The sequence below is a fragment of the Cervus elaphus genome, chromosome 22 (assembly GCF_910594005.1).
Source record: "Cervus elaphus chromosome 22, mCerEla1.1, whole genome shotgun sequence".
NCBI lineage: Eukaryota > Metazoa > Chordata > Mammalia > Artiodactyla > Cervidae > Cervus > Cervus elaphus.
In genome coordinates this window covers 5250440-5278434 of record NC_057836.1, presented here as the reverse complement: position 1 = coordinate 5278434, position 27995 = coordinate 5250440, and the positions used below count along the sequence as shown (strand labels likewise).

Below are 27995 nucleotides of genomic sequence, written 5' to 3'. Positions count from 1 at the left end.
GGGGAAGCTGACTCCCAGCCTCTGGCCTCAGGAACTGGCTTGGTCTGCATATTAGGGAGGCGAGAGGGACAGAGAGAAGAAGTGTCAGCTCTGAGCTGCCTGCGAGGCGTCTGGGGAGCGTGGAGGTGTGGCTGGGCCCGTAGGCAGGGGCAGAGCTTTCCGGAGGGGCTTGTGGTGGCATCGCTTTCAGAGCATCGGGTTCTACCGCCCTGCTGGGAGGAAGCGCCCTGCAGACGTCTTTGCAGAAGCCACAGGCCCTGGAGGAAGTGAGCCGCTTGCCCCTGCCTCCCGGGCGGCCCCTGCCGATTTGCTCTGGAACCCGGGACCACCAGCGCTTGAGCCCGTGGCCTTTGTTTCCCTGAGTGGAGGAAGCAGCCAGGTGAGTCCCTGGTTCTGGGCCTTTCTGCCCAGCCAGCCGTAGTGCCTGAGCTCAAACATACAGAGAGGAAAGCTCTGAGAGGCCTCGTGGAAACAGGGCCTGGAGCTGGTCTTAGCCGAGGTCCCAGGGGACGGTGCCGGTGGAGCACACCCTGCACCCAGCTGGTCCCCCTGCCTCTTAGGCTTAGAGGCGGCTGCTCCCGAGGCCCAGAGGCCTGGGCAGGCAGAAGTGCACCCTCCCAGCTCTCGCGTGGCCCAGGAAAGTTTCCTTTCCCAGCCTGTCATCTCCCCTAACCTTCAGCCATAGAGACAGGCCACCCCAAGTCTTCCGATGAAGAAATTGAGGTCTGGGAGGGGAGGGACCCTGGGGCTACTGATGGCTTGAGGCAGCTCCCAGCCCTGTGGACGCTCGAAGCCTTTGGCGCCCATCAGGTTCAGTCCCTCCTGGTAAAGGAGCATGGGGAACAGAGAGGGGAGGTTGTTTGCCCAAAGTCACACAGCCAGAATGAGGAGGAGCCCGCCTGGAACCCAATCTCCTAACCACCCCCCCACTCCCAGGCCTAGTTCCCGCCTCTCCTCTAGTCCTTTGAACAGAACCCCATCCGAAAGGAGGCTTGGGAACTCAGGGGGATGGAGCCAGCCCAGGGGCTCTGTTCTCCACGCCCCCATGATTTAGGGCAGGACGGAGCTACGGACAGTGCCCCGGAGTCCCCAGGCTGGCTGCCCATGTCACAGCGTGACTACAGTCTTGTGAGTGCCTCCATCTCACGGCAGCTCTGGGCCCTGCTGTTCCAGCCAGGCCTCCCCGGGGGCCGGAGCTGACCGCCAGCTTTGGTTGCAGGAGGCCCCCCCAGCCCCACACGTCTGGTTTGGGGCTGAAAGCGCTGCGGGAGGCCCAGGGGCCAGAGCGGAAGTGGGGGGGCGGGGCCGCACCCAGCAGGAGAGGAAGTGAGTCCAGAGGCTCTGAATCTGCCCGGCACCCTCCCCCCCAGCGAGGATGAGGAGGGCGGGCTCTTCCCGGTGAGCGGAGAGACCCCTGAGCTCCCTTGACAGGCCAGGATGATAAGCACCTCTGTGGAGAAGCTCGCTCAGAACTGGAGCCAGGCAGGACCAGCCCACACCCCCGAGAGGCCAGCCTGCACCCCAGTCCCACGTCCACTCACTCAGAGGCTGGGGGGCTGCTCTGTGCCCCCTGACTCAGGCTCAGGGCCCAGAGAGGACAGGCCTGTCCCCCACCCCTGCCCTGGTTTAGGAGCTCCTGGTCTGCAGACATCACTCGTCAATGTGATCACTGCCCCACCGCTGCCCCCTCCCCTCCAGCAGATCTCCCCCCTGAGGTCAGCCAGAGGGTTTTCTGGATCCAAGAAGCTCTGAGCTGTGGGTCGCCCCCTTGGTCCTACTGCCCGGGGTGAGGGTGGGCGGGCGAAGGTTCTGGTGTCCTGCAGGACGGGCTGTGGGCTGGCTGCTCTGCACCTGACCGAGGAGGACTGCCCTCCCCGCCAAGCCTTTGCACAGGCTCTGACCTCAGCCGCAGGTCTGAGGTGTTTCCGCGGGGCATCCTGCGAGGACTGGCTCCAGCGACCCTCTCAGCAGGCACCCGGTCCCCTTGCCCGGGCAGCGCGGTGACTTGTCCACCCCCAGCCAGCGCCCAGCCTCTCCCCGCGCCTCCTGGGCTCTGGAGGAAATGGCACACCCCGAGTTTAGGGTGACTCGGATGGTGACGTCCTCGGTTCCCCGCCTCCTCAGGGCCAGCAAGGCAGCGATGGAGCCGGAGTCCCTCTACAACCTGCTGCAGATCCCCGGGAAGGTGGACCCACCGGCGGAGGAAGAGCTCTCACAAGGTGCGGGCCGGGTGGGGCGGAGGGGCAGGGCCGGCATCCCGAGAACCCCCACGGGCCGTATCAGGCCCTGCATTGGCTTCCAGGTGGTCAGCTGAACACCCAGGTCTGTCCAGCCCTTGCCTCTGCCTTCTGCTTTATACTTGACCCCCCTGCTTCTGGAACCTTCCACTGAGTTGTCCCCAGAATCCCGCATACCCGCACTCCTCCAGGTTAATGGGGACAGTGGTGGGGATGCTGACTGCTGCGTGGTCCCCTCTGGGCAGGGGCTGAGCTCGTCTTGTACACGGCATCTCACCTATTACCCTGAGGAGTCTAGTCACGGGCCCTCTTGCCTCCTTTTGCAGACGAGGAAGCAGGCACAGAGGGTGACGTTGCAGATCCGCAAGCCCGGCGCCGCAGGGCTGACTTCATTAACTGGGGTTCTCGGTTTATAAGCGGTTTCAGGTTGGAAAGCGTCAGGAGGAAAATTGCTGTTAGGGTGGCAGGGCTTAGTGATTTGGAAAAGTGTTTATTTTTGGTTTTATAGTTGGTCTGGAGATAAAGTTCTGGTAGGCGGAGCTGGAACATGGCATGGTTCTGAGTGGCAGGAACGATGCCCCAGCAAGGGGCCACGGCCATTCGGGCACCGCAGCCCCCCACCCACCCCTGCCACCAAGCGTCTGTCAGGAGCCTGTTCTCCCCTTGTCAGGAACACACGGGGCCGGGTGGTACTCAACGGTCTGCAGAGTGTCTGGAGGACTCCCGCTAGGCTACATGAACACAGAGGCGATGCATCTTGAGGATCTGGGCAAAGCCAGCCCCGGGGGGGGACTCAGTTTCTCCCACATCCACTGGGATTCGGTGCTCTCAGGGGTCCGCCTCGGCCCTACCCTTTGTGGGTTCCATGGTTCCTCAACTTAGGGGAGATGCTGACCCAGGTGTTGGGGCTCAGTGGACAAGCCAGGTGCCCTCAATGCCCTGCCCACGCCAGGGAGCCTGACAGTCATGGATGAACTCTGCCTCGGCCCCTTGGAGCCCGAGGACCTGGGCTTAACTGGGCTGTGACCCCTTCTTATGTACGTGGAAAGAGGGTCAGATAAAATGCAGGATGTCCAGTTAAATGTGAATTTCAGGTAGACAAGAAATAGTTTTCGAGTTTAAGTATGCTCCCCAAATGTAAATACTGCGTGTCTGAAGATGGCCTGGTGTTCATGAGAGAAGTGAGGGGGAAGAGTGTTCGGGGGAGGCAGGAACCACATGGACGAAGGAAGGGGGTGCAGAGGACGGGGCATGTCGGGGAAACCCAGGTCTCTGGGGATGTTTGGTGGTCAGGGCGTGTGTGTGTGTGTGTGTGATGGCATGTGTACATGTGTGTGAATGTGTATCTATGTGTGTGTGTGAATGCACTTGTGTGCATGTGTGTTTGTGTGTTTGATTGCCCTTATGCACATGTGTCTGTATGTGTGTGTGTGCCTGTGAAGCTGTAGGACCAGTCTCCCCTCGCAGTCGAGATGCTGGTCCAGGGCCGACCTGCAGGCCCCCATCCACGTGTCATGCTCCCCTCTGTTTCCAGGAGAGAAGAGGAAGTTCCTGCCCCCCACTTCCCGGAATAACCCCAAATTTGAAGAATTGCAAAAGGTGCGGCAACCTTCTCTGACCATCTTTCTCTGGAGGAGTCTTTTTATCTTCTTGGGGTGGGGACTGTGGGCCATCCCCTCCCCAACCTCAAGCTGGTGGGTGGCAGTCCCTCAGGCTCCTGGGAGACCTGTTGAGTGGAAGGATATTTACCTGCATGAAAGGATATCTATTGAGCGCCGACTGTGTGCCTTTCTGTACGGGATCCCAGCAAGGCTCATGGCAGTTGAGAGAGGTGTGTTGTCAGCTGCATCCCAGGGAGCAGACAGCGAGGCTTAGAGGAGTGACCTGACCCCTGGGGAACACACGGTGGCCAGGGACAGAGCTAGGGTTGGACCCAGATCACGGACCCCAAATCTTGTGCTCCTTCTCTGGCTCAGCTTGCTGGGGTGACGGACGGCTGACTGAGTGGGTGGGAACACGTGCACCACCAGTTCTTCTTGGCTGAGGGCTGTGCAGAGGCCTGGGGTCTCCATTTTCCTCTGTAGTATTCCTCTAGTCTCCGTGGGGCCTTTCTGTCACCTCCTCCAGGGAGACCTCCTGGACTGCACCACCTCTGACCGCCCACCCAGAGGATTTCTGGCCCATTTTCCATCCCTTTCTTCCTCCCTCCCATTCTCTCGATCCCTCCCTCCACGTTCCCCTCTCTCGGGCAGAGGGAAACTGGTGGGGTGCCGATGTGTCATCTTAGTTTGGGTCCCTCCAGAAGCTGATCCTGAACTAAGGATTCAAGTGAAAATAGTGAGTTGGGAGGTCATCCCAGGAGACAAGGCAGGGGAGAGGGGAAATAAGATGGGTAGGAAGGAGCCACCCAAGGTGACTGATGGAGCTTGAGCTTGCTGGGCGCTACTGGGGGCCCCTGTGGAGGAGCGGGTACCTTGCAGGCTTCCTGCTGGGACAGAGGAAGTGTGCTGTTATATCCACCAAGTCCTGGGTAGCTCAGGTTGGTCCCTTAAAGGGATGGGGGCGCTGCTTCTCTGCACTTCTGACCTCCAGGGACAGCCTTCGTGCTTTGCTGTAGTTTGAAGGAGGAGGCGGGACACCAGTGCCCCTGTATTATCAAAACCCTATGCAGGACAAAAAAATAAAAAGCCCGCAGTGCTCAGGTCCACCGGAGCCCGGAGCAGGCCCCTAACAGCCTGGGAGATCAGAGCAGGCTTCCCAGAGGAGGTGACGTTTGACCGGGCCTTGAAGGATGAGTCAGAGTTGACTGGTGGGAGGAGGGCAGAGCTGAGCCCGGCGAGAGGCCGGGTGGGGAGTGGCCCCCCGTCAGCTGTCCCCCGGGGCCGGCAGGTGTTAATGGACTGGATCAACGCCGAGCTCCTCCCGGAGCACATCGTGGTCCGCAGCCTGGAGGAGGACATTTTCGACGGGCTCATCCTGCACCACCTTTTCCGTAAGTCGCTGCTTCCAGCCCCGGGAAGTCCTGGGAGGGGGGCAGGGTGGGCCAGCCTGGGGCTCGCTTGGCCCCCTCTGCAGAGCCCTTGGCAGACGGCTGCAGGACAGGCCTACCGGTCACGGCCTCCTGAGCTCTTGCCACAGAGCAGGTGCTGTTAATCCTCAGCACGGCCACTCTGTGATCATCCCCATTTTACAGATGAGGAAACTGAGTTTAACCACTAGACCTCGCTGCCCTGCAGGGATGAGGACTGCACGTCACTGTGTGGGAAGCTAAGGGGGTGGGGCACAGGGTCCGGTCAAGGTGGGGTGGGCCGGGGGCGTCTCTGGAGGGCGGGGCGGCCAGCATGCTCCGTGACTGCCTGGAGGAAGCGGACTGGCTGTGTGTCCCCCGGCAGGAGCCCCATCTGTCTGCCCTCCCCCAGCCCTTCCCACCCTTCCCCTCCCTCCCATTCCTCTTTCTCTGGTCCTCAGAGAAGCTGAGCGGACTCAAGCTGGACGTGGAGGAGATCGCCTTGACCGCAGCCAGCCAGAGGCGCAAGCTCACAACAGTCCTGGAGTCTGTGGGCCAGAGCCTGCAGGTGGAGGAGCCACAGGCCAAGTGGGGTGTGGAGAGTACGTGAGGCTGGTGTGGAGAGGCCTGGGAGCGGGCAGGCAAGGAGGAAGAATTACAGCGCCCTTACCTAGGCCGGGGGGAGGGGGGCGGCGGGTGCTGCCTCGAAGCCCAGCAGAAGGATGATAAAGGCAGCCTTGTCCATAAGGCTGCCATGGCTCCCCAAGTCCCAAGCACCGTACAAGAGCTCAACTGCCTTGTTGGATGGGTGCTAACTACCCGCTTCATTAACTTATCTAAGTTGCAGCTGCCGTATCTGCTTGTAAGGAACGAGTGTGCAAAGTCCCACCCAGTTAGCCACTTGGTAGGATTTCCTGCCATTCCAATCTCTACATCCTGCCCTTTTCCAGATGAGAAAACTGAGACTGGAAGGAGTTGAAATAGCCTCTCCAAGCTTGGGTGGTGAGGTGGTCAGTTCAGTTCAGTCACTCAGTCATGTCCAACTCTTTGCAACCCCATGGACTGCAGCACGCCAGGCCGCCCTGTCCATCACCAACTCCCAGAGTTTACTCAAACTCATGTCCATCGAGTCAGGATGCCATACAACCATCTCATCCTCTGTCGTCCCCTTCTCCTCCTGCCCCCAATCCCTCCCAGCATCAGGGTCTTTTCCAGTGAGTCAGTTCTTTGCATCAGGTGGTCGAAGTATTGGAGTTTCAGCTTCAGCATCAGTCCTTCCAATGAATATTCAGGGCTGACTTCCTTTAGGATGGACTGGTTGGATCTCCTTGCAGTCCAAGGGACTCTCAAGAGTCTTCTCTGACACTACAGTTCAAAAGCATCAATTCTTCGGCGCTCAACTTTCTTTATAGTCCAACTCTTACATCCATACATGACTACTGGAAAAACCATAGCCTTGAGGCGATGGCCCTTTGTTGGCAACGTAATGTCTCTGCTTTTTAATATGCTGTCTAGGTTAGTCATAACTTTTCTTCCAAGGAGCAAGCATCTTTTAATTTCATGACTGAAGTCACCATCTGTAGTGATTTTGGAGCCCCCCAAAATAAAGTCTGTCACTGTTTCCACTGTTTCCCCATCTATTTGCCATGAAGTGATGGGACCGGATGCCATCATCTTCGTTTTGAGTTGAGTTTTAAGCCAACTTTTCACTCTCCTCTTTCACTTTTGTCAAGAGGTTCTTTAGTTCTTTGCTCTCTGCCATAAAGGTGGTGTCATCTGTGGTTATTGATATTTGTCCCGGCAATCTGATTCCAGCTTGTGCTTCATCCAGCCCAGTGTTTCTCATGATGTACTCGGCATATAAGTTAAATAAGCAGGGTGACAATATACAGCCTTGATGTACTCTTCTCCCAATTTGAAACCAGTCTGTTGTTCCATGTCCAGTTCTAACTGTTTCAGGTCAGGTGGTCTGGTATTCCCATCTCTTTAAGAATTTCCCACAGTTTGTTGTAATCCACACAGTCAGAGGCTTTGGCGTAGTCAATAAAGCAGAAGTAGATGTATGAAACAGTATGAAAAGGTGAGGTGGTAACAGTTTTCAATCCCCACCCCACTTTTTTTCTTTTTTTTAAAGTATGGTTGGTTATAACATTGTGTTAATTTCTGCTGTACAGGAAAGTCATTCAGTTATACATATGTATATATTCTTTTTAAATATTCTTTTCCATCATCACAGGATGTTGAATATAGTTCCGTGTCAGACAGTTTTTGCTAGGCCCCTGTCATTATTCTCACCACTGCGTTTCAAGTCTCACATTCAATAATTGATGCTGGTAATGTTGGCCCCAAATCAGGTCTTCAGGCCCACTGGGCCCCTCTGTTCATGGAATTCTCCAGGCAAGAATACTGGAGTGAGTTGCCATTCCCTTCTCCAGGGGATCTTCCTGACTCAGGGATCAAACCCAGGTTTCCTGCATGACAGGTGGATTCTTTACCGTCTGAGTCGCCAGGAAAGCCCCTAAATCAGGTCACATTCAGCTCAGATCTAAGAATTTGTTCAACCAGGGCCCTGCCATAGGACATTTAGTCGTTTGAACAGCGCCGCAGTGAACATCTGTGTGTGAAAGTCCCATCCGCACATGGCTTGTGCCCTTGGGCTGTATTTGCAGAAAGGATGACTGGAGCAAAGTGAGACTATTTTTGGGTTCTGAATGTAGATTTCCAGACCTCTGCTCCCCTGATGACTGGACACCGAGCTCCTTGGGCTGCAGAGGGTGGTTGTGACAATCAGGAGCCCACCACGTAGCCCCAGGTTTGGGTATCCCGGGAGCTCTGTCCTCATGCCCCCTCCCCTCCCAGGTATCTTCAGCAAGGACCTGCTGGCCACCCTGCATCTCCTCGTGGCCCTGGCCAAGCGCTTCCAGCCCGACCTGCCCCTCCCGACCAACGTGCAGGTGGAGGTGATCACCATGGAGGTAAGGGGCGGGCCCCAGAGGATGCCCGCCTGCAGGTTGAGCGTGTCAGGGCCACGTCGCCACACTCTGGACCAGGGGGTGGGTTCTGCATAGGGCGGGGGCTGAACCAGGGTGAGTTCCAGGGAGCCGGGAGAAATACCAGATCCCACCAGGATGGCGGGGGAAGCTGGGCCGGAGCTGTGGGCAGGAGATGCAGAGTCTGGGGGGGGCCATGAGGAGGTCTGTGGACTGGCCAGCCCCACTTACTCAGCAGATGACACCTGCCTGGGGTGTCCTGAAGGTCCTGGCTGATGGCAACCACATGCGCCGTAAGTGACCATCTGTTCACGGCCCTTCTGGAAGCTTCACACCCCTGGCCACCGCCACTGCCCTCCCACTGTGACGGTCTCGTCTCCCAATGCATGGGTGTGAGAGTGGCCCCAGGGACCTTTTTGGTTCCAGCACCTACTGAGTGCTCCCTCTCTAGCATGTGTGGACTTGTGCTGTAGCTGGTGGCCCAGGAGTCTATGCCTTCTCTCTCAGACAGACCCTGAGTACCACCAACAGGGCCCCCTGTGCGTGCCCCCCAAGCTGCCCTCCCCCACCTCCTCGGGACCTGGGGAGCAGCCAGCTTCCCTTATCTCAGGAGGCAGAATACACTGAGTCCAGCCAAACTCAGGAGGATTCATCCCGACTTTTTCAAAACGACTGACAAATTCTATGGCTATATGTAAATCAGAGGTGACTTTGTTCCTTCATGCATTCACCTATTCATTCATTCACCTACCCATTCATCCACCCACCCACTCATCCATTCATTCATCTACCCACTCAACCATTTATTCACCTACCCACTCATCCATTCATTTATCCACTCACCCACCCATTCATCCACCCACCCACTCATCCATTCATTCACCCACCCACTCATCCATTCATTCATCTACCCACTCAACCATTTACTTACCCACCCACTCATCCCTTCATTCATCCACTCACCCATTCATTCATCCACCTACTCATCCATTCATTTAGCCACTCAACCACCCACTCATTCATTCACTCACCTACTCATCCATTCATCATCCACTCACCGCCCCCACTCATTCATTAACTTTCCCATTCACCCCTTCATTCATCCACCCACTCATTTATTCGCCCACCCAGTCACTTATTTGTTATCAGGTAAACACATGTCCGTTGACTCCCTATGAGCCAGGCTGAGTGGCTTTGGGGATACCTTGGCACTGAGGCAGACACAGCCCCCCTCTTTGTGGGGCTCAGGGCCTGTGGGAAGAAGGACAATTAAGCTGGTCCCACAAGTGCTGCCCAGGAGGGAGGCCGCCTTGAGGAGCAGATGAGGCAGGGTGAACTGGGTCCCTTGGGGCAGCTTTGGGCCCTCCAGTCTCCTCTAGAGGCAGTCATGGGCCCTAGAATTTTCTGTGGATACTCCATTCCATCCCCCATTCTCTCTCCTAGCGCACCAAGAGTGGCCTGAAGTCAGAGAAGTCGGTGGAGCAACTGACTGAGTGCGGGTGAGGCAGGGCGGGGGCGCTAGGCTTTCTCAGGAATGGGCAGTGGGCCCTGGGGCAGGGGCAGACCTGCCCGACCTTCTTGGGCGGGGCCCTCACTCTACCGGCCCTACTAAGTGCTGCCCGGCCCGTGGAGTCCTGGCCGGCAGAGCTGCCTACACCCACCTGCACGGTACGTGCATCATGCCAGGGTTGGAAACACATCAGGGTCAGGGCCCTGCACCTGGGCTCTGCAACAAGACAACCGCAGGGTCTGGGGCCCAGGGAAAAGAGGGGCTGCTGTTAGGCGTCTCTGAGCTGCAGGCTGGGTGAGCCTTTAGAGGGGTCTCAGTGGTGCGGGGCCAGCTGGCCTGTGGCCAAAATTGCCAACAGCCTGGGTGGTAAAGGAAGCCATGCATATACCATGAGCCTCTCCCCCCAGGCCCTCCAACACCTCCCAGCTGCGTCTCTCTCCAGGGAGACCTGGCCATTTTGCATTCCTGGACTCCCCTGTGGTGGAGATTGTAACTGACCTCAGCCAAGGGTCCCCCTGCCACCTGTGGGCTCACACTTTGGGACACCCGCCCAGGTTCGAGGGGTGGGAGGGGTGGGAGGCTGGCCCTGCAGCAGGCCCCTGGGTTTGAGCTGCAGGTTCTATTCCATGAATTGTAGAATCTTCGCCTGGTCCAGGCAGAATGTTTCTCATCCTTGCAAAGCTGCCAGAGCTGCAGAGGGGCCCGGCTCTGCCTGGAGGCCTGTATTTCCCCAGACCCTGCCACAGGCCGCTGCCTGGCTTCCCCATTTCACCGCCCACCCCATCTGGTCCAAAGGTCTTTCTGGGTTGGCCTGAGAGTGGGTTCCTTGCAGGAAAGCTGTGGATTCTCCTTTCTTGTCTAACCCTTCCTGAAGGCCTACTGTGTGCAGGGCACTGGGCTGTTTCAGCTCCCTTGACCCATTTAACTCTCAGAGGCCCAGCTGGGCAAGTTCAGTTCTCTCCTGCTCACAGACTACCCTGTCTGGGCTGAGATCCCAGCTCAGCCTGGTATGAACTGTGTGTCCTTGGGCAAGTCACTCCCCCTCTCTGAGCTTCTTCATGGCTTTGATAAAGGGGGACCCCCCTTTTCCTACTTGTTGGGGCTGTTGTGAGGGTCATAGATGATGCACATAAGGGGACCTTCCCTCTTTTGTGCCCCCAGCCCTGAGGTCCTGCTGGGTCTACAGCTCCTGGGTGTTCACTGGGGCCAGGCTAGGGGGACGGGCTAGCTGATGGCGGGTAATACCTGTGGCGGAGGCGTGTGGGCCAAGGATGCCCAGGGCAGAGGGGGCAGACGTCTGTTGGCCCCTCCTGCCAGTGGGGCCCGGCACATCGGCCTTCCCAGTGACACCCCAGGAAGAAGGCCTGTTCCCCTGCCACCCGGTGAGGCTAGATGCCCTCCCCATCGTCCATCTTGACCCTTGTATGCCGAAGCTTTAGGCTCCGAGAACAACTTTGGGGAACTTAAGAGAGAGGGCGTGGTTAGCAGTGGTCATGGTGGCCACGCCCCTCCTCCCTTTGCAGCCCTAAAGCCGCCCTTCTCAGCCTCAGCCAAGCTCGGACACTTCGGTTGAGGGCCCGCCCCTGGCCCTGGGCTTGTGTCCCAGGCGGCACAGGGCCATGTGCCCCTCCTGGCAGCTGCCTCCGTGCGGAGCTCTGGGCCTTCGTCTCAGGCTGCTTCCTCCATCCCACTCGGCCCAGCTTCCTGCCAGGGTCACGGGCGGTCAGAGGGACCACCTGGCTCTCCTAGGAGAGCCCACCCTTCCCGGGAGGCGGGGGGCGGGGGGGGTGGCGAGGCGGGCAGAACCGAGCTTTCAGGCTGTGGAGGGGGGACACTTAACAACAAAGTCCAGGCAAAACCGCTCAATGACGATAAAAAGGCAGTGAAGGAAGCCGGACACGAGGGCGTGCGTACGATTTCATTCCAAACACAAACAGACCAAATGAAGACAGCCAGGCACCTCTGAGCGGTAGTGACCTCTGTGGGGTGTGATGGGGGGACAGCTCGGGGTGCTAGAAGGTTCTGCCGTCTTGGGGGTGGTGTCACTGGGATGTGCATCGGTGAACACGCACCGGCTCTCAAGTGAGGATTTGGGCATTTTTATCGTGTTGTGTAAATACGCCCCCAGCACAACTAAAACAGCCTCCCAAGGTGGCGCTAGTGGTAAAGAACAAGCCTGCCAGTGCAGGAGACTCGGGTTCGATCCCTGGGTGGCGAAGATCCCCTGGGGAAGGGCATGGCAACCGACTCCATGATTCTTGCCTGGAGAATCCCCATGGACAGAGGAGCCTGGCAGGCTACAGTCCATGGGGTCGCAAAGAGCCGGACCTGACTGAAGCGACTTAGCAAGCATAGCATAGCTAAAACAGCAACCACAAAAATGACACAATCCAGGCATTTCTAGGTGTGGGAGCCTCAAGGGGAGGTTTGGACCTCTGCCATTTGCTTCCCACGAGGGCCCTGCCTGCTTATGGAACTGCCAGGAAAAGGGAGCTCGCAAGTCTCTCTGTCAGCCTTGCCTCTGCCAGGTCTTGTCACATGAAGACACTACATCTCTGAAGTTGTTTTTTTTTTAACCGTGTGTTTGCTTTCTCCCCACCCCCACTCCCTACATTTTCCTCTTTAGCACAGACAAGGACCAACCGTCAAGTGAGTACCTTCCTAATTTAGGGAAATCTTTTTCTGTTGGGTGTGTGCTGAGACAGACAGGGCATTGTGACTGGTTGATGATTGGGTGTGCCCACAGTTCCTTTGTGGTCCACGACGTAAGAGATGCAGGTTCCATCTCTGGGTCAGGAAGATCCCCTGGAGGAGGGCGTGGCAACTCACTCCAGTATTCAGCCTGAAGAATCCCAATGGACAGAGGAGCCTGGTGGGCTACAGTCCATCAGGTCACAAAGAGTTGGACACGACGGAAGCGACTTAGCACGTGTGCATGTGTATTTCAAGCCCTCTTATCTTTTTGTTCTCTCTTCTGTCTGTCTGCCTGTGGATTTGGCTGTTCCTTCTCACGATACTGCTTATATGGGTAGAGAGATTTTTAATTCCCATCGGTGGTGGCAGCTGTGGAGTTGTTCAGTGTGTGGGCTCTGGGGCCAGGCAACCTGGGTTCAAACGCCAATTCTCCCATTTATTAGCCACGTGAACTTGGGTGAGTGACTGAACTTGTCTGTACCTCAGTTTCCTCATCTATAAAATGGGGTTAATGATGGTACCCACCTCTTAGGCTGGTGGCTGGGGTTAAAAGGTTCTTTGTGAACGTGCTTAGCACAGAGAAAGTGCTTAATAGTGATTGTTCACTACTTTGGCCTCTGTTTTTGAGACAGAATTCTTCACCAATTGACTGATTGACCCAGCCATTCCTTCTTTCATTCATTTATTCCTTAGTCAGTCTGCCTGGCCAGTTGGCAATTGGTCATCCATCTATGCATCCATCTATCCATCCATCTATCCATTCATCCAACCATCCATTCACTCATCTATTCACCCATCCATCCATCTATTCAGCCATTCATTCATCTATCCACCAACCCTTCCATTCATCATCCATCCATCCATCCATCTATGCATGCATCCATCCACTCTTCCATCCATCCATCCACCCATCCATCCAGCCATCCAACCATCCATTCACTCATCTATTCACCCATCCATTCATCTATCCACCAACCCATCCATTCATCATCCATCCATCCATCTTAATTTGATTTTTCCTCCCCGAACCTTCCCCGCTTGGAACAGAGCTGTATAGGCAGGGGGTTCTCACCTGCAGAGGAGGCACTATGACCTGTGAGGGGCTTCTGAGAGCAAGGACTGAGAAAGGTTGAGTGGGAGAAGGGAGGTGCCAGGAAGGCTGGTCCGGTGGGATGTCTGTGTGTGGGCATGTGGAGGGGCAGCCTGAGGACCTGGGGTCTCCCAGGGAGCAGTGTTTGTTAGGGGGCTGCATGAGGCTGGGTCACCCAATGAGGGGCAGGGACACGGAACAGGGCTTCCTAACACTGTGTCTAGCTTGTCCGTGGTGTTCTGGCCTGGGTCATCAGAGTGGCTCCTTCAGGGACACAGTGTCACTGACCATAGGCCAAGCGCTCTGGGAGGGACCCGTGGTATTTCCACCCTGTTTGCCGGTTTATGGGGCATGTTAACCTGCAGAGTGCACCCTGGTGCCACTTCCCCCCCTGCGCTAATGAGGGAACCGAGGCGTGGAGAGGTGAAGTGACTTGTTCAGAGTCACAGTGGCTGGCTGCAGAATCAAGAGGTAAATTCTACTCAGTGTGGGTATTCAGTGCCTTGAGGACCGGTCTCCCCAGGGGAGGCGTGTTAGCTGCAAAGAGCAGGAACGCAGTTGGTGGGAAAATGACCTTAGTCTGAGGACTTGGCGCCTCTAAGTCTGGACCAGGGGCCTGAGCTGCTGAGATGCTCCCATGGGCCTGACTCAGCTGCTGAGGGTGCTGGCCTTCTGTGCCCCACGGGGAGTTCAGCCTCTCTGCAAGGGCTGGATGCCCTTATTCTGCCAATCCACACACACTGGGGAGGAGACCTCTGGGCCAGCAGTCAGTCCGGGGCCGGCCCCCCTTCAGCCACCCGGCAGCTCCTATGGACTGCTGGGCGGAGCAGGGAACTGCGGGGAGGCAGGGTGAGTTCCCAGGGGCTGGAGTGGTGTACACGCTAGAAACGATGACTGTTATTTAAGTCCTATCGTGTGCCCAGCTGGGCTTCCCAAGTGGCGCTAGTGCTAAAGAACCCGCCTGCCAATGCAGGAGACATAAGAGACACAGGTTTGATCCCTGGGTTGGAAGATCCCCTGGAGGAGGGCATGGCAGCTCACTCCAGTATTCATGCCTGGAGAATCCCAAGGACAGAGGAGTCTGGTGGGCTACAGTCCATGGGGTTGCAGAGTCGGGCACAACTGAAGTGATGTAGCATGCACGCACATGTGCCCAGCCACCGTGACAAGTGTGTTATCTCCTCCCGGATTTGATATTTGCAAAGACCCCACCTAGTAGGTATTATCAGCTGTACTCTACAGATGAGGAACCTCAGGCACAGAGAAGGCAGATAATTCCCCCCAGGTTGCACAGCCAGGGAGCAATGACTCCTATCCAGGCCTGTTCTTTAATTCAAGAACCTGGTGATCATTCAGGAACCTCGCCAGAGTGCCCATGGCTCAGACAGTAAAGAGGCTGCCTGCAATGTGGGAGACGCAGGTTTGATCCCTGGGTCGGGAAGACCCCCTAGAGAAGGAAATGAATACCCACTCCAGCATTCTTGCCTGGAAAATCCCCATGGTCAGAGGAGCCTGGTGGGCTACAGTCCATGGGGTCACAAAGTCAGACACGACTGAGCAACTAACACTTACTTACTTACTTATCTGAGATAAAACTACATCTCTCTCTGGACTGATTCTTCTGAGAAACTTTGGTGGAAAAGAAGTCCCCGTTTGGCACAAAGATAATAGCATCCTAATGAGGTGTTTATTGGATCTGTCTGCAGAGGACGTCTTTGATGAATTATTTAAGCTGGCTCCAGAGAAGGTGAACGCTGTCAAAGAGGTAGAGAGATCAAAGTTCCAAGAGTGCCTCCTGCCGCCCGCCCACCCGCTGCCCACCTGCCCTGGGTCTGGGGGAGAGGGTAGGGCAAAGGGGGAGGAATATGGCCCTCTGGCCCTCACTCTGCAGCTGCCGTGCTGGTTGCCATGCAGTGGTGGTGGTGGGGCTTTTTGTGACCCCGAGTAGGAAGGTCGCAAACCTGAGCTGGGGGCCTGGGGCCTCGGTTCTTCCCTCAACAGGCCATTGTGAAGTTCGTCAACCAGGAGCTGGACCGCCTGGGCCTGTCCGTGCAGAATCTAGACACTCAGGTAGGGACGCAGCTGCGGGGTCCGGGGTCGGGAAGGGCCACGGGGAGAGGGCTCTGCAGGGCCCACCCGGGAGCCTGGCCCACCCTGTGTGACCCAGGGTGTGTCGCCTCCCAGACACCTGGGGTCCTCCTCTCCAATGGGGGTGTTGCATGGAGGCAGCATCGCCAATCAGGGGCAGGACAATGGTCCTGTGAAGTGAGGACCTCGGGTTTGTCTGTGCTGTTAATCACTTCCATTGTAAAACAACTGCCTTGCAGCTCGTTTTCCCCAAAACTATCTTAGACGATCCAATGCTATGACTCAAAACACAAGAGGTTCCCTGTCTAATTGCATTGGCTTCCCTGGTGGCGCTAGTGGTTAAGAACCTGCCTGCAAGTGCAGGAGATGTAGGAGATCTGGGTTCGATCCCTGGGTCGGGAAGATCCCCTGCAGGAGGGCATGGCAACCCACTCCAGTATTCTTGCCTGGAAAATTCCATGGACAGAGGAGCCTGGTGGGCTTCAGTCCATGGAATCCCAAAGAGTCGGACGTGACTAAAGAGACTTAGCACGCACACACGTGTGCCTGGTGGGGTTGTAGGTGTTGACACAGCCCCGTATCTGAGGGCTCCCCAAGTCTCCTGGTCCACGGTGCTGACGACGCTGAACAGTCCCGGGGCAGGAGTAGAGTCTTGATCTGTCAGCCTCCTGTGGTGGACCATGGCCTCCCACCAGAACGCTATGCCCCTGATTTCCCTTAACACAGTGGGGGGCAGAGAAGCCGATGGCCAGCCCAGGCCCTCAGGGCAGCAGTGGAGCCTGCTGGGCCCTGGGGGCAGTAACTGGACGTGCTGGTGCAGGATTCGGGCCCCCGGCTTCTGTTTACACAACATGGTCTGGGGGAACCGGTGGCGAGGCCACCAAGTGGCTTACAGTGAGCTTAGCCAGCGCTGCTGATGTCTCAGACACGGCCTGTCGTTAGCCTGTGGGGAACAGGGTTGATATCATCCTGTGCCTGGAGCTAAATCCGATGAAGCCCTTACCCTGTGCCCAGCTCTGAGCAAAGCCCTTTGCAAAGCCCAGTCAGCTCACTGACTCCTCTCAACAACCTCCTTAGGTGGGAGCTGCTACTATCCCATTTTACAGATAAGCACATTAAGCCCAGAGAGGTTAATGAACTTGTCCAAGGTCACACAGTGATTAAGTGGTGCTTGTCATTCAGTCATGTCCGACTCTATGTGACCCCATGGACTGTAGCCCGCCAGGCTCCTTGGTCCATGGGATTCTCCAGGCAAGAATACTGGAGTGGGTTGCCATTGCCTTCTCCAAGGGATCTTCCCAACCCAGAATAGAACCTGTTTCTTATGTCTCCTGCCTAGGCAGGTGGGTTGTTTACCACTAGCGCCACCTGGGAAGCCCGACTAAGTGGTAGACCTGGGACTTGAACCCAGGCTGCTGAGGCCAGGGTTTGTGCACCATCACCACCTTGCGTGGTGGCCTCGTGAGAAGCCTGTGTGTGACGTGGTCTGGTGACACAGCAGGGTGGAGGTGGCAGACTCTGAAGGCAGGCAGGCACACGTTGCCCCCGGGCTTGAGGACACCTCCTCTCCCTTAGGTGTGTGACCGTGGACCCGGACTTCTCTGAGCCTCACGCTCCTCTTCTTTTAAAATGGGTACAAGGATCCCTCTCTCATAGAACCATGAATAATAAGTGAGATGGTGAACATCGGGCATTTTGTGTATTACCTGGCATTTGGTAAAGAATCCACCTGCAATGCGGGAGACCTGGGTTCCATCACTGGGTCAGGAAGATCTGCTGGAGAAGGGATAGGCTACCCACTCCAGTATTCTTGGGCTTCCCTTGTGGCTCAGCTGGTAAAGAATCCACCTGCAATGTGGGAGACCTGGGTTTGATCCCCGGGTTGGGAAGATCCCCTGGAGAAGGGAAAGGCTCCCCATTCCAGTATTCAGGCCTGGAGAATTCCATGGGCTGTACAGTCCATGGTGTCCCAAAGAGTCAGACACAACTGAGCGACTTTCACTTCACTGACACACTGTGGACACACAATAAAAAGTTGTGGTTTTATTGTATTTTATGTGTGTATGAATAGGATGATGCCTTGGGTTTACATTCTACCTGTCTCATCTTTATGTCTCACTTGGTAAAATAAAGGTGTTTGAAGAATAAATGGCACATGTCAGAATGGTATTTAGAGACTGCTGCATAAAGGGGGATATTAAAGTCCCTGGTATTTCGGTGGTATTACCGGGGAACATCCGTAGGCAAGATTTGGGGTCAAAATAACAGCATGGAAACAGACCTATTACGAGGCAATTCCATTAAGGACTTCTAGCGGTGACTTACTTCCAATATTCAATCTTGTGTTTTGTGTCTTTGAAGAGATTGAATAGGATTATATTAGCATATGATGCACTGATGCCGGGGTGATGGCTTTATCTCTGAACATACAGACAGAACAGACAAATACGAATGTAACAGCCAGCAAAATGAGCCCGGTGTGCTGTTCTCTGCCTTCTCCTGATGGGATAATTTTACACTTAACTCTGTTTTCTCCTGAGCCTCTGTAGCTCATGGGACAGTATGTGGTTTAAAAAATGATTTGAGGCTCTTTCACAGAAAGGGTAAAAATGGATCATTTTATCAAGCATGTGCTCTGTACTAGACAGCCAATAACTGCTTTATACCTGCGGCTGTTTACAACAACACTGCAAGGTCAAGGATGTCATCCCTATTTCTCAAGAAGGAACCCGAGGCTCAGAGAGGTTGTGTGACCTTTATCGTCATACAGCCTGTAACAGGCAGAGTGGGATCCTCCAGGCGATCTGTCTTCAGTTCCCTCCTTTGCAGTTTGCAGATGGTGTCATCTTACTCTTGCTGATTGGACAGCTGGAAGGCTTCTTCCTGCACTTGAAGGAATTCTATCTCACTCCCAGCTCTCCTGCGGAAATGGTAAGATTTTGCAAAGATTTTTCCTTTCCAGTTCTACCTCTGAGAACACAGATCTAGGAAACTGGCATGATCAGTCTTCATTCATTCACTTACAGGTGAAGTAAAGGCTGAAGGAAACTTTGGTTGTCCATATGTCTGCCCATCCACCCACCAATCTCACATACAGACTCTTACACCTATCCATTGACTTGCTGATTCACTCGTCCACCCAGTTCATCTATCCATCCATACATTCATCTACCTATCCATCCATGCACCATCCATCCACCCACCCACTCATCCATCCACCTACCCATTCATCTATCTATCATCCATCCACACATCATCCATCCGCCCATCCATCCACCCACCCACTCATCCATCCACCTACCCATTCATCTATCTATCATCCATCCACACATCATCCATCCGCCCATCCATCCACCCACCCACTCATCCATCCACCTACCCATTCATCTATCTATCATCCATCCACACATCATCCATCCGCCCATCCATCCACCCACCCACTCATCCATCCATCCACCATCCATCCACCCACCCACCCATCCATCCACCTGCCCATTCATCTATCCATCCTTCCAGCCATCCATCATCCATCCACCCATCCATCCATTCATCCACTCATCCATCCATCTACCATCATCCATCCACCCGCCCACCCATCATCATCCATCCACCCATCCATCTATCATCCATCCATCTATTCATTCATTCATCCATCAATCACCCATCCATCCACATATCATCCATCCACCCATCCATCCATCCACCCATCCATCCATTCATCCACTCATCCATCCATCTACCATCATCTATCCACCCGCCCACCCATCCATCATCCATCCACCCATCCATCTATCATCCATCCACACATCATCCATCCATCCACTCATCCATCCATCCATCATCCATTCATCTACCCGTCCACTCACCCATTCACCTGTGCACCTGATCCCTCATTTTCTGAGGTCCTGCTTGGTGTCAGGCCCTGTGGGCCATAAAGATGATCCATCACAGCTCCTGCTTTCGAGGACCCCTCAGTCTATAAACACTGTGCTCTCAGTGATATATGGTCTTCCGGGGTTGCAGTGAAATGTGTTGGCTCATGGGGGGTGGGCTGGTGGGGAACCTTAGTGCAAGAAAATGTAGTTAGTACGATCTGCAGGAATCAGGAGCGGCCTTGCGTGAGACGTGGCCCCTGAAGCTGACTGAAGGGCTTGGTTTGCAGAGTTAAACTAGGGAGGGAAGCCCCAGGGGAGGGAATGGCATCATCAAAGGTTCAGAGGTGGCAGGGCTTCTGGCCTCGTGGGAGTCAGAAGTTCCCACGTGGACCCTGGAGCCTGGGGGCTGGTTGGGAGGTGGCTGCATTAGTCCAGGCGGGGTTGGGAGGGGGTGTCTATGCCTGGGTTGGGGAAGGACAATGGCGAGACTGATGCTGGTGGAAGGGACAGGGCATCAGTCTGACTGCTCCCAGCTTCTGGGCCCTCGTGGGCTCCTCCCTCCCCCACCCCCCAGCCTCTGCAGCTCCTTGAGCTCCTCAAGCTCTGCCACCTCTGGGCTTTTGCAGAGTCTGTTCCCCTGCCGGGAATGTCCTTTCTCTGCGGGACATCTGCTAGTGAAGGGAAGGGATGCTCACGAGTCTCCACAGGAGGAAACCGAGGCCCCGGGGGCAGGGTTCACTCCGGTCCTGGGCTCTGTGTCCCGGCAAACTTGGCAGAGGAAGGAAAGCCTCCACTCTGGTGCTCTATCCACCACCAGCTCACTGCCGGCATCTCAGGCTCCTTGGCTAAAATGGGCTCGGTCCCTGCCCTGCTGGCCTTTGTGCTCAGTCGCTAAGATGTGTCTGACTCTTTGCAACCCCATGGACTACAACAGCCTGCCAGGCTCCTCGGTCCATGGGATTCTCCAGGAACACTGGGGTGGGTTGCTGCCCCTCAGACCACACAAATAACAGAGAGGAGTTTGGAGCATCATGAAGGTGGAAGCATCCAGGGGCCTGTGGTCCCTTGTCCCCTCATCCTGCCCAGGACCCCAGGCCCTGTCTGAACTCTGTCCACACCAGGGTTCCTCTGGCTGGTTGGGTGGCAGGCAGCCCAGCGCAGGAGGCCACCCATCCTCCCTCTGTAGCGAGGGGACACCAGGCGGGGCTGGGGGCCAGTTCCCAGTGCCAGCCTTGGGGCGTTTCTGGGAAAAGGAATGATTTCCCTCCCCTTTGATGTCCCCGTGGCCCTGAGGATGGTTCAGATCTCAAGGCCTTCCCTTGGAGGGGGTTGTGGAAGGGGGCCCTGGGCCCGGACCCAGTTCCAAGCTTGGTTTCTGTCTGGCTCCCACGTATCAGCAACCCTGTCTGTCCCTGCTTCTGGCTGCAAGCCTGACCCCTTTCCCCCACCAGGGTCCCTGTTGAATGTTCCAGGCCTGCCTCCCCAGCCCGCCTGCCTCCCGGCCACAGCCTCACTGCCCACCTGTGGTCCGCATGCCACCTGGGCCTCTGCCATCTGCAGTGTGCCCCCAGCCCCCACTTCCTCCTTCTTTGCTCCGGCTCCCTTAGCTGGGTGTTGGCTCCGACCACCTTCTCATTCCCTCTGAGCTCCTGGGCCCCCTCTAGGCCCCTGAACCACAGCTCCTCTCATGTTCGCAGGGAGTTCCTACCTGAGTCTGGCCTCACCAGGCCCCTTCCCCCAGTTTCTCTCTCACTCCACATTCCTGGGGGGTGGGGTGCAGGGCAGGGTTGTATTTCCATTTTACAGAAGGGAAAACTGAGGCCCCGGAGGCTATGGGACATGCCCAGGGCTGCTCAGCTGGAACTGGGGCTGACGTCTTGACCCTCAGCCCATGTTCTTCCTTTGGCCATCTTTGTGGAGTCGTCCCCACCCTCTCAGGAGGCAGGGGTGCTCTTGACTGGAAGAGTGATGTGGGGTTCAGATTCCCCAGAGCTGGGATATTGGCTGAAGAGCAAGCAGGCTGGAGCAGCGCAGTGTTGGAAGCTGTGGTAGAAACAGTGGTCGGCACCTGCTGGATTCTTACCCTTCTCTGGGCACTGTATTAGTCAGCCATTGCTGTGAAAATGCTGTGTAACAAACAACCCAAATACCCAGTGCAAACTGCAATCCTTCCTTCTGGTGGGTCTGCAGGTCGTCTGGGTTTGGCTGCTCTAGGCGTGGCCAGGCTCCATCGCTCTCCTGGGATGGGCTGGGTGTCAGGCCGTCTAGGCGGGGGTCACTGGGGCGGTCTAGCTCTGTGTCTCCTCCTGGGACCAGCAGTGAGCATGGCATGGTTTTCTCACGGCAATGGCAGGGGACCCAGAGATGCAGCAGGACACACAGGGTGCAGGCTCAGACCTGGCGTGTTGTCACTTCCTTCTCCCCCTCTTGGCCAGAGAAGGCCCTGTGGCCTCCGTGCAGAGGCCCCTGCATGTGCGGGGCCGAGAGGACACGAGACAGGAGCCAGGGAGGTGATTGCAATTCCTCCCTGCGTCGGGCCTCTGAATAGGAACTATTCCCATTCCTGTTTTTCTCCAAGGAAACTGACTTCAGACAGGGCAAGTAAGCCAGTTAGTGTTGAGGGTAGAATAGCAACCAGGCTCATCCGTCTACAAAAGTGGGAACTACAGCCTCATGTCCTTCCTGGGGAGCCAAGGTGAGCCCCGTGGGAGACGGAGGCAGGGTGAGTCCTTTAAAGACCAAGAATGAGGCTCACCCCGAGTTGCAGGGTCAGAGCAAGGGCTTAGGTGGGTCAGAGCGAGGCTGAGACCGTGGTGCTGACTTTTATCCAGAAGTCAGGATGCCCATGTGTGATCAGTGAGGGAAGGTTAAGAGGATGGAGCCGGTGGGGTGGGTCACATGCAGATCCCCATGGGACCAGGGGCTCAGAACTGGGACCCAAAAGAGCACAGGGGTCCCCTCTTTGTCACTCGGGGGTCAGGGCTTCACCAGACATCAATGCCGGCACCCAGTATTTTGCTCACCTCCTAATCCCCAGTTACAAGCCAGGGACAAATGTCCTGCCTTCCAAGGCCCCCGCGTGTAGCCAGCCTGCCGACTCCACTGATTTCAGAACCAAGTTTTGAAGATGAGCCACATTCTTTGGAGGGAAAAAAAGCAGCCTCTCAGCTCAGGCCCAAGAATGCAATTTTATGGGCTATTGTAAGAAACCTCAGCTGCAGGAATGGGTAACAAAATTGCTGAGGAGGTCATTAACTGGAAAGGGCGGAACAACAGCCCTTTCCGGAGGTGGGACACCCGAGGAATTGTGGCTTCTGGAAATTGAATTTCTCGTTATCAGACCTTCTCTGCCAGTGGTGTGGATGTGAGGTTGCCATTTGGTGCTGGAAGTGGAGTAGGGTTGGAGGAGCGAGGTGATCGTTGGCTCTGCAGAAATGAAAACACCGGGGCCAGGAACCTTCAGCTTCCTCCCACGTGAAATTACTTCTCTCTTGAACGATTTGAATGCTTCTTTCTGGGTTGTGACCTTCTCTCAGCTCCGCAAAACATGGTCGTTTTCCTTTCATCATCTCAAACTGTGCGCGTAGGAAAACTAATGCTTTGGGTAGAGCCTGGTGGGGTGGGGCTGGAGCCTGGGGCTACTCCTGGTTGGCCCGTAGAAGCTTGATCTAGGGTCGACAGCGGTGATACTCAGCATGAATTCCACAAGGGCAGGCAGCGGATCTGGGTTTTGCCCCAGTTGCATGACCAGCACATAGCAGATGATCGATAAATATTTGTTAGGGACTTCCCTGGTGGATCGGTGGCTAAGACTCTGTGCCCCCAGTGTAGAGGTCCTGGGTTTGATCTCTCGTCAGGGAGCTAAGATCTTATATGCCGCAACTAAGAGTTTGCCTGCCGCAACTAAAGGTCACACAGGCTGCAACTGAAAGAACCCGCATTCCGCAACGAAGATCTAAGATCCCACGAGCTGCAACTAAGACAAATAAACAAATGACAATAAATATTTAAAGTAAGTGAATGAAGTGTTCCTGAGAAACTGGTCCCATGAGCTGCTCCGTGACGAATGGATCCTGTGGTGAAATCACTTGGGGAAGCATGCCTAGTCCCAAAAGCTCGGGATACATTGTGACACATTCAAGGCACTGAGAAGTCCTGCAGTGGAGGATTTCCATACAACTTTATGGAAGCCAACATTTCCTGAAGCCATTTGGTCACAGACCCCTTTTCCCTCCTGCCCCTTGGACCACACTGTGGAGACACAGGCTTGGAGGTGAGCACATCAAAGGCTGGGCTGAGAGGCGGGAGAGCCCAGCCCCGTGTCCTGCCGTCACGCTGATATTTACCTTCCGTGCATCTTCTGAATGGTGCTCCTGATGAGAGTGAAAAGAGTAGCAACAGTAGCTACCCACGTTTTCCAGAATTCTCCAGTCTGGGGGAAGACCTGGGGACACGGGCCAGGATGGCCCTGGAGGCCGATTCACTCACTCTGAGGTTTGCTTCCTCTGGTCTGCACATCCCCAGAGGTGTGACCTACCTGTTGGGGAACATCGGCACCCGCGACAGCCTTGGTCTCTTCTTCTTGATGGGCTCTAGAGGGGCCCTGCTGGGCCAGTGACCCAGCTACCACCACACTCTCCGTTGCATCTTGGACCCAGCTCTGCTACTCTGTCCATTTTTAAAAAATAATTTATTTGTGTAGGTTGTGACAGGTCTTAGCTGCAGCATGCGGAATCTTTAGTTGCAGCATGCAAACTCTTAGTTGTGGCATGTGGGGTCTAGTTGCTTGATCAGGGATTGAACCCCTGCCCCCTGCATTGAGAGCATGGGGTCTTAGCCAGTGCCATCAGAGAAGTCCCGGCTCTGTCCATCTGATGCTCCTTCAACTCTCCCCTGTGGAGAAGGACCTTGCTCACTCTGCTCCTGGATCCCTGTGGTCCCCACACAGCCTCCGGGGAGCCAGATGCCATGGAGGACTGCACCCCTTGCTTGGGATGCAGCGGGAGTCCTTGGGGAGGGCTGAAGATGCTCCCCCTGGCCCCTGCCCTGCGTCCTTGGACCAGGACTGTGGCCTGCCCCCTCCCTCTCTGAGAGAGTCTTTATCAGGGGCTCCTGGCCTCCCACACAGCCCACTTCCCAGCCCTCGTAGGAGCCGGGGCAGCGGAAACGTGCAGGGAGGCCCCAGCTCTGCCTTCATTATTCCACCTTCACATCTTGCCTCGAGGTCCCAGTTCTGGGTCCACCATCACACTGGTCCACACGGCCGCTTGAAGAGGCCACTGGGAGATGCGCTATTCCCCTTGTATGGATGAGGGGACAAGGCCCAGGCAGGACACGTGGCTTGTCCAACCTGTGACCTGTGACCTGGTGGGGGCTGGTGCACAGATGTCCAACCCAGATCTACCCAGACCCACCAGGAGGGGACTGGGAGCAGGCTAGGCCGGGCAGCACCCTCGGGTGGGCGTTGCTTACCGGCCCCTGGCTAGGTTGCCATGGGACCCGCCCGGGGCTTGGTTGAAGCAGGCTTTGGGACTGGGATGGGCTCCTCCAGCCCCAGATGCTTTGCAGGCATCAGAGGGAGACAGACCTGACTCCAGCACTTTCTGTCCTGTGAGTTCAAATGGGCCCGTGGCCACTCTGAGCCTTGATCTCCTCACCAACGCTTTACCCACAGAACTAAGCTATTTATGAGGGGGTCTCGATTGCTCACAGGTTCCAGGGCTGAATCAGGAAAGATAGGATGCTTCCTCCCCGGCTAAGTCCCCTCACCAGGCAGGACTCACTCCCAGGTGTCACCTCCACCAGGAAGCCTTCCCTGATGCCTGGCTGGGTGCCTTCCTTGGGGACTGCCTTTCCCCCTAGAGGTGGCCTCCTGGCTGCATGATGAATCATCTTGCCGACATTGATGGGGTCTTGTCATTGTAGCTACACAATGTCACCCTGGCCCTGGAGCTGCTGAAGGAAGAAGGCCTCCTCAGCTACCCTGTCAACCCCGAAGGTGAGTGCAGGGCTCTCGAGGGCAGGCAGCCTCGGGCCGGGGCCCCCGATCGGGGTGGCGTGTGGGTGCAGCCTCTTGCCTGGTGTTTGCTGAGTTTTCCTTTGAGGGGGCACCATGCCCACGGCTCCCACCCACCCTGGTGGAGGACGGTCCTAGGGAGAGGAGATGGGGGACCAAGGTCCCTGGGGATGGACTGTCCAGAGAGCCGAGGCCTGGAGAAGGTGCTGTGTTGGAGGCCCCCCAAGAGGGTGCAGGGGAGGAGGCATTGGCAGTTCCCTGTGACGGGTCCTGGAACTCAGGGCTTGCTTGACTAACTGTCCTGGTTTGCCGGGAGTTCTGCCAGGTTTAGCCCTGAGGGTTCGTGTCCCAGGAAACCCCTTGGTCCAAGGCAAACTTGGACGGTTGGTCACCCTTCCTGGGTCTGACCGCTGCGCTGCTCTCTCCCGACCCACAGACATCGTGAACAAGGATGCCAAGAGCACGCTGCGGGTCCTCTACAGCCTGTTTCGCAAGCACAAGCTGAAAGAAAGCACAGACGGGGTGCCCCAGAGGTCCCCAAATTAATCATCACAGCCCCCCAAAGCTGTTCCTCACGGCCTGCCTGCCAGGCCCAGCTGGAGCGCCCTGGGCTGCGGAGGGGCTCCTTGTGGTCCAGCCAGCCCTGGGCCTCCCGGTCTTGTTCTGTGCGTCTGTGGCATGCCCGCCCCGCCTCTGTCTCCCGTTTCCATCCTTCTGAATATCTTTGAACCCAATTAGGTGTGGTTTCGTGCTGAGCTAACCTCTGATCTCGCTTGGTTTATTTTAACAAATGGATCTCTGGGAGGGATGTGGGGAGCCTGCCAGTGTCCTGGGAAGGCCCCCCTTAAATATGCATGGATATGAGCTGAGCCCCAAAGCAGGCTCCCTCCCCGCGGGGCAGGCCGGGGAGGGGTTCAGGAGCTGGGCGCCGGGGCCACCGCCGAGGCAGCTGCAAGGGGCCTGGCGGTACTGACCTTCAGGGGGGCTGAGGGGCTGACCCTGGAGTAGGGGGGCCCTCAGCCGTCAGTGCTGACCCCACGGCAGGGCCCCGCCTGCCACACTCAGCTACTGCTATCCACCTGCCTCTCACATGGGGGTGACGGGCCCAGGATCACCCTCCAGAGGCCGGAGCCCCAGGTGGCTCCAAAACCAGGCCCGTGCCCCTCGGGAAAGGCAGTTCAGTTACTTGCCAGAGGAGCCGAGGCCCAGGCCCACCCCACAGCCACGATGGTGAGTTTCACCCGAAAGTCACAGAGAAGAGGCCCTCGTGGCTGGTTAGCAGGTCAGATGGACTCCCTGTCTGTCCCCAAGGAGCTGCCCCGTCGCTCTCTCCAGGGAGACTCGGCACTTGCTGTCTATGTTTCTCGAAGCAGAAGTCCCTGTAGCAGGATGGAACAGGAGTTCCTGGAGATGACAGCGGATGGGAACAAACCTGGAGGAGGCTCCGCGGGTGGGAGTGAGGGTCGGTGGGCAGGGCCGGGGGGCTGGATCCGGCTGGCCCTGGGCTCCTCCCCTCCCCTCCCAGCTCCGAGTCTCTGTAAAGGACGGAGCCCACTAAGTCTGAAGTTGTCACCGTTTGACAGCCTTGGATCTGGGGAGGGGCTGGCTTTGGGGCAGGGGCCGGAGTGGGCCAGGCCCTCTTTGCCCGACCATCAAGTGGAACTCGGAAGATGTGCTCTGTATGGGGAGTGACTGACACCACGAGCCCTTGGAGCTGGTGTCTGAGTGTGAGGTGGTCTCAGGGTGGTCTTACCTCCACCCCACCCCCATCCACCTGCTCCCCACCAACTCACAGGTAATTAGGATGAGGGTGGGGCCGCGTGATGGGATTAGCATCCTTAGAAGAAAAGAGAGATCAGACCAGTCTCTGCCCTATGAAGACGTAGCAAGAAGGTGGCCATCTGCAAACCAGGAAGAGGGGCCCTCACCAGGTACCGAATCAGCAGGGACCTCCATCCTGGACTTCCCAGGTGTCAGAACTGTGATAAATAAAAGTCTGCGTTTTGGTTTCTCTTTTTTAATAATTTTATTTATTTGGTTAGTTAGTTTTGGCTGTTCTGGGTCTTTGTTGCTGTGCATGGGCTTGCTCTCGTTGCAGCAAGCAGGGGCTACGCTCTCCTTGCGGCGTGCAGGCTTCTCGATACACTGACTTCTCTCGTTGTGGAGCGTGGGCTCTGGGACACACAGGCGTCAGCAGCTGCTGCACGCAGGCTCAGTAGCTGTGGTTCCCCGGCTCAGAAGTTGTGGTGCGGTGCACAGGTTTAGTTGCTCCGTGGCATGTGGGATTCTCCCGGACCAGGGATTGAATCCGTGTCTCCTGCACTGGCAGGCAGATTCTTATCCCCTGCACCACCAGGGAAGTCCTAACTGTCTGTTTTTAAAAGCTGGCCAGTCTATGTATTTTATCATAGCAGCCAGAGCTGACTAACAGATTCTCAGTATCATTACTCGTTAGAGAAATAAAACCACGAGATTCCACTACACGCTA

At 56.3% G+C, this 27995-nt stretch overlaps 1 protein-coding gene across 1 annotated transcript; it reads left to right on the top strand.

The window, feature by feature from the left end:
• Positions 1–32: 32 nt before the first annotated feature.
• Positions 33–26267, top strand: PARVG (parvin gamma). The gene is made up of 13 exons (XM_043882027.1): positions 33–379; positions 2125–2219; positions 3772–3836; positions 5127–5229; positions 5706–5846; positions 8104–8219; positions 9678–9733; positions 12371–12393; positions 15235–15293; positions 15530–15598; positions 18446–18547; positions 25417–25489; positions 25944–26267. The coding sequence occupies exons 2-13, from the start codon at positions 2141–2143 to the stop codon at positions 26051–26053; spliced, it is 996 nt and encodes a 331-aa protein (XP_043737962.1). The 5' UTR covers positions 33–379; positions 2125–2140; the 3' UTR covers positions 26054–26267.
• The last annotated feature ends 1728 nt before the right edge of the window (positions 26268–27995 follow it).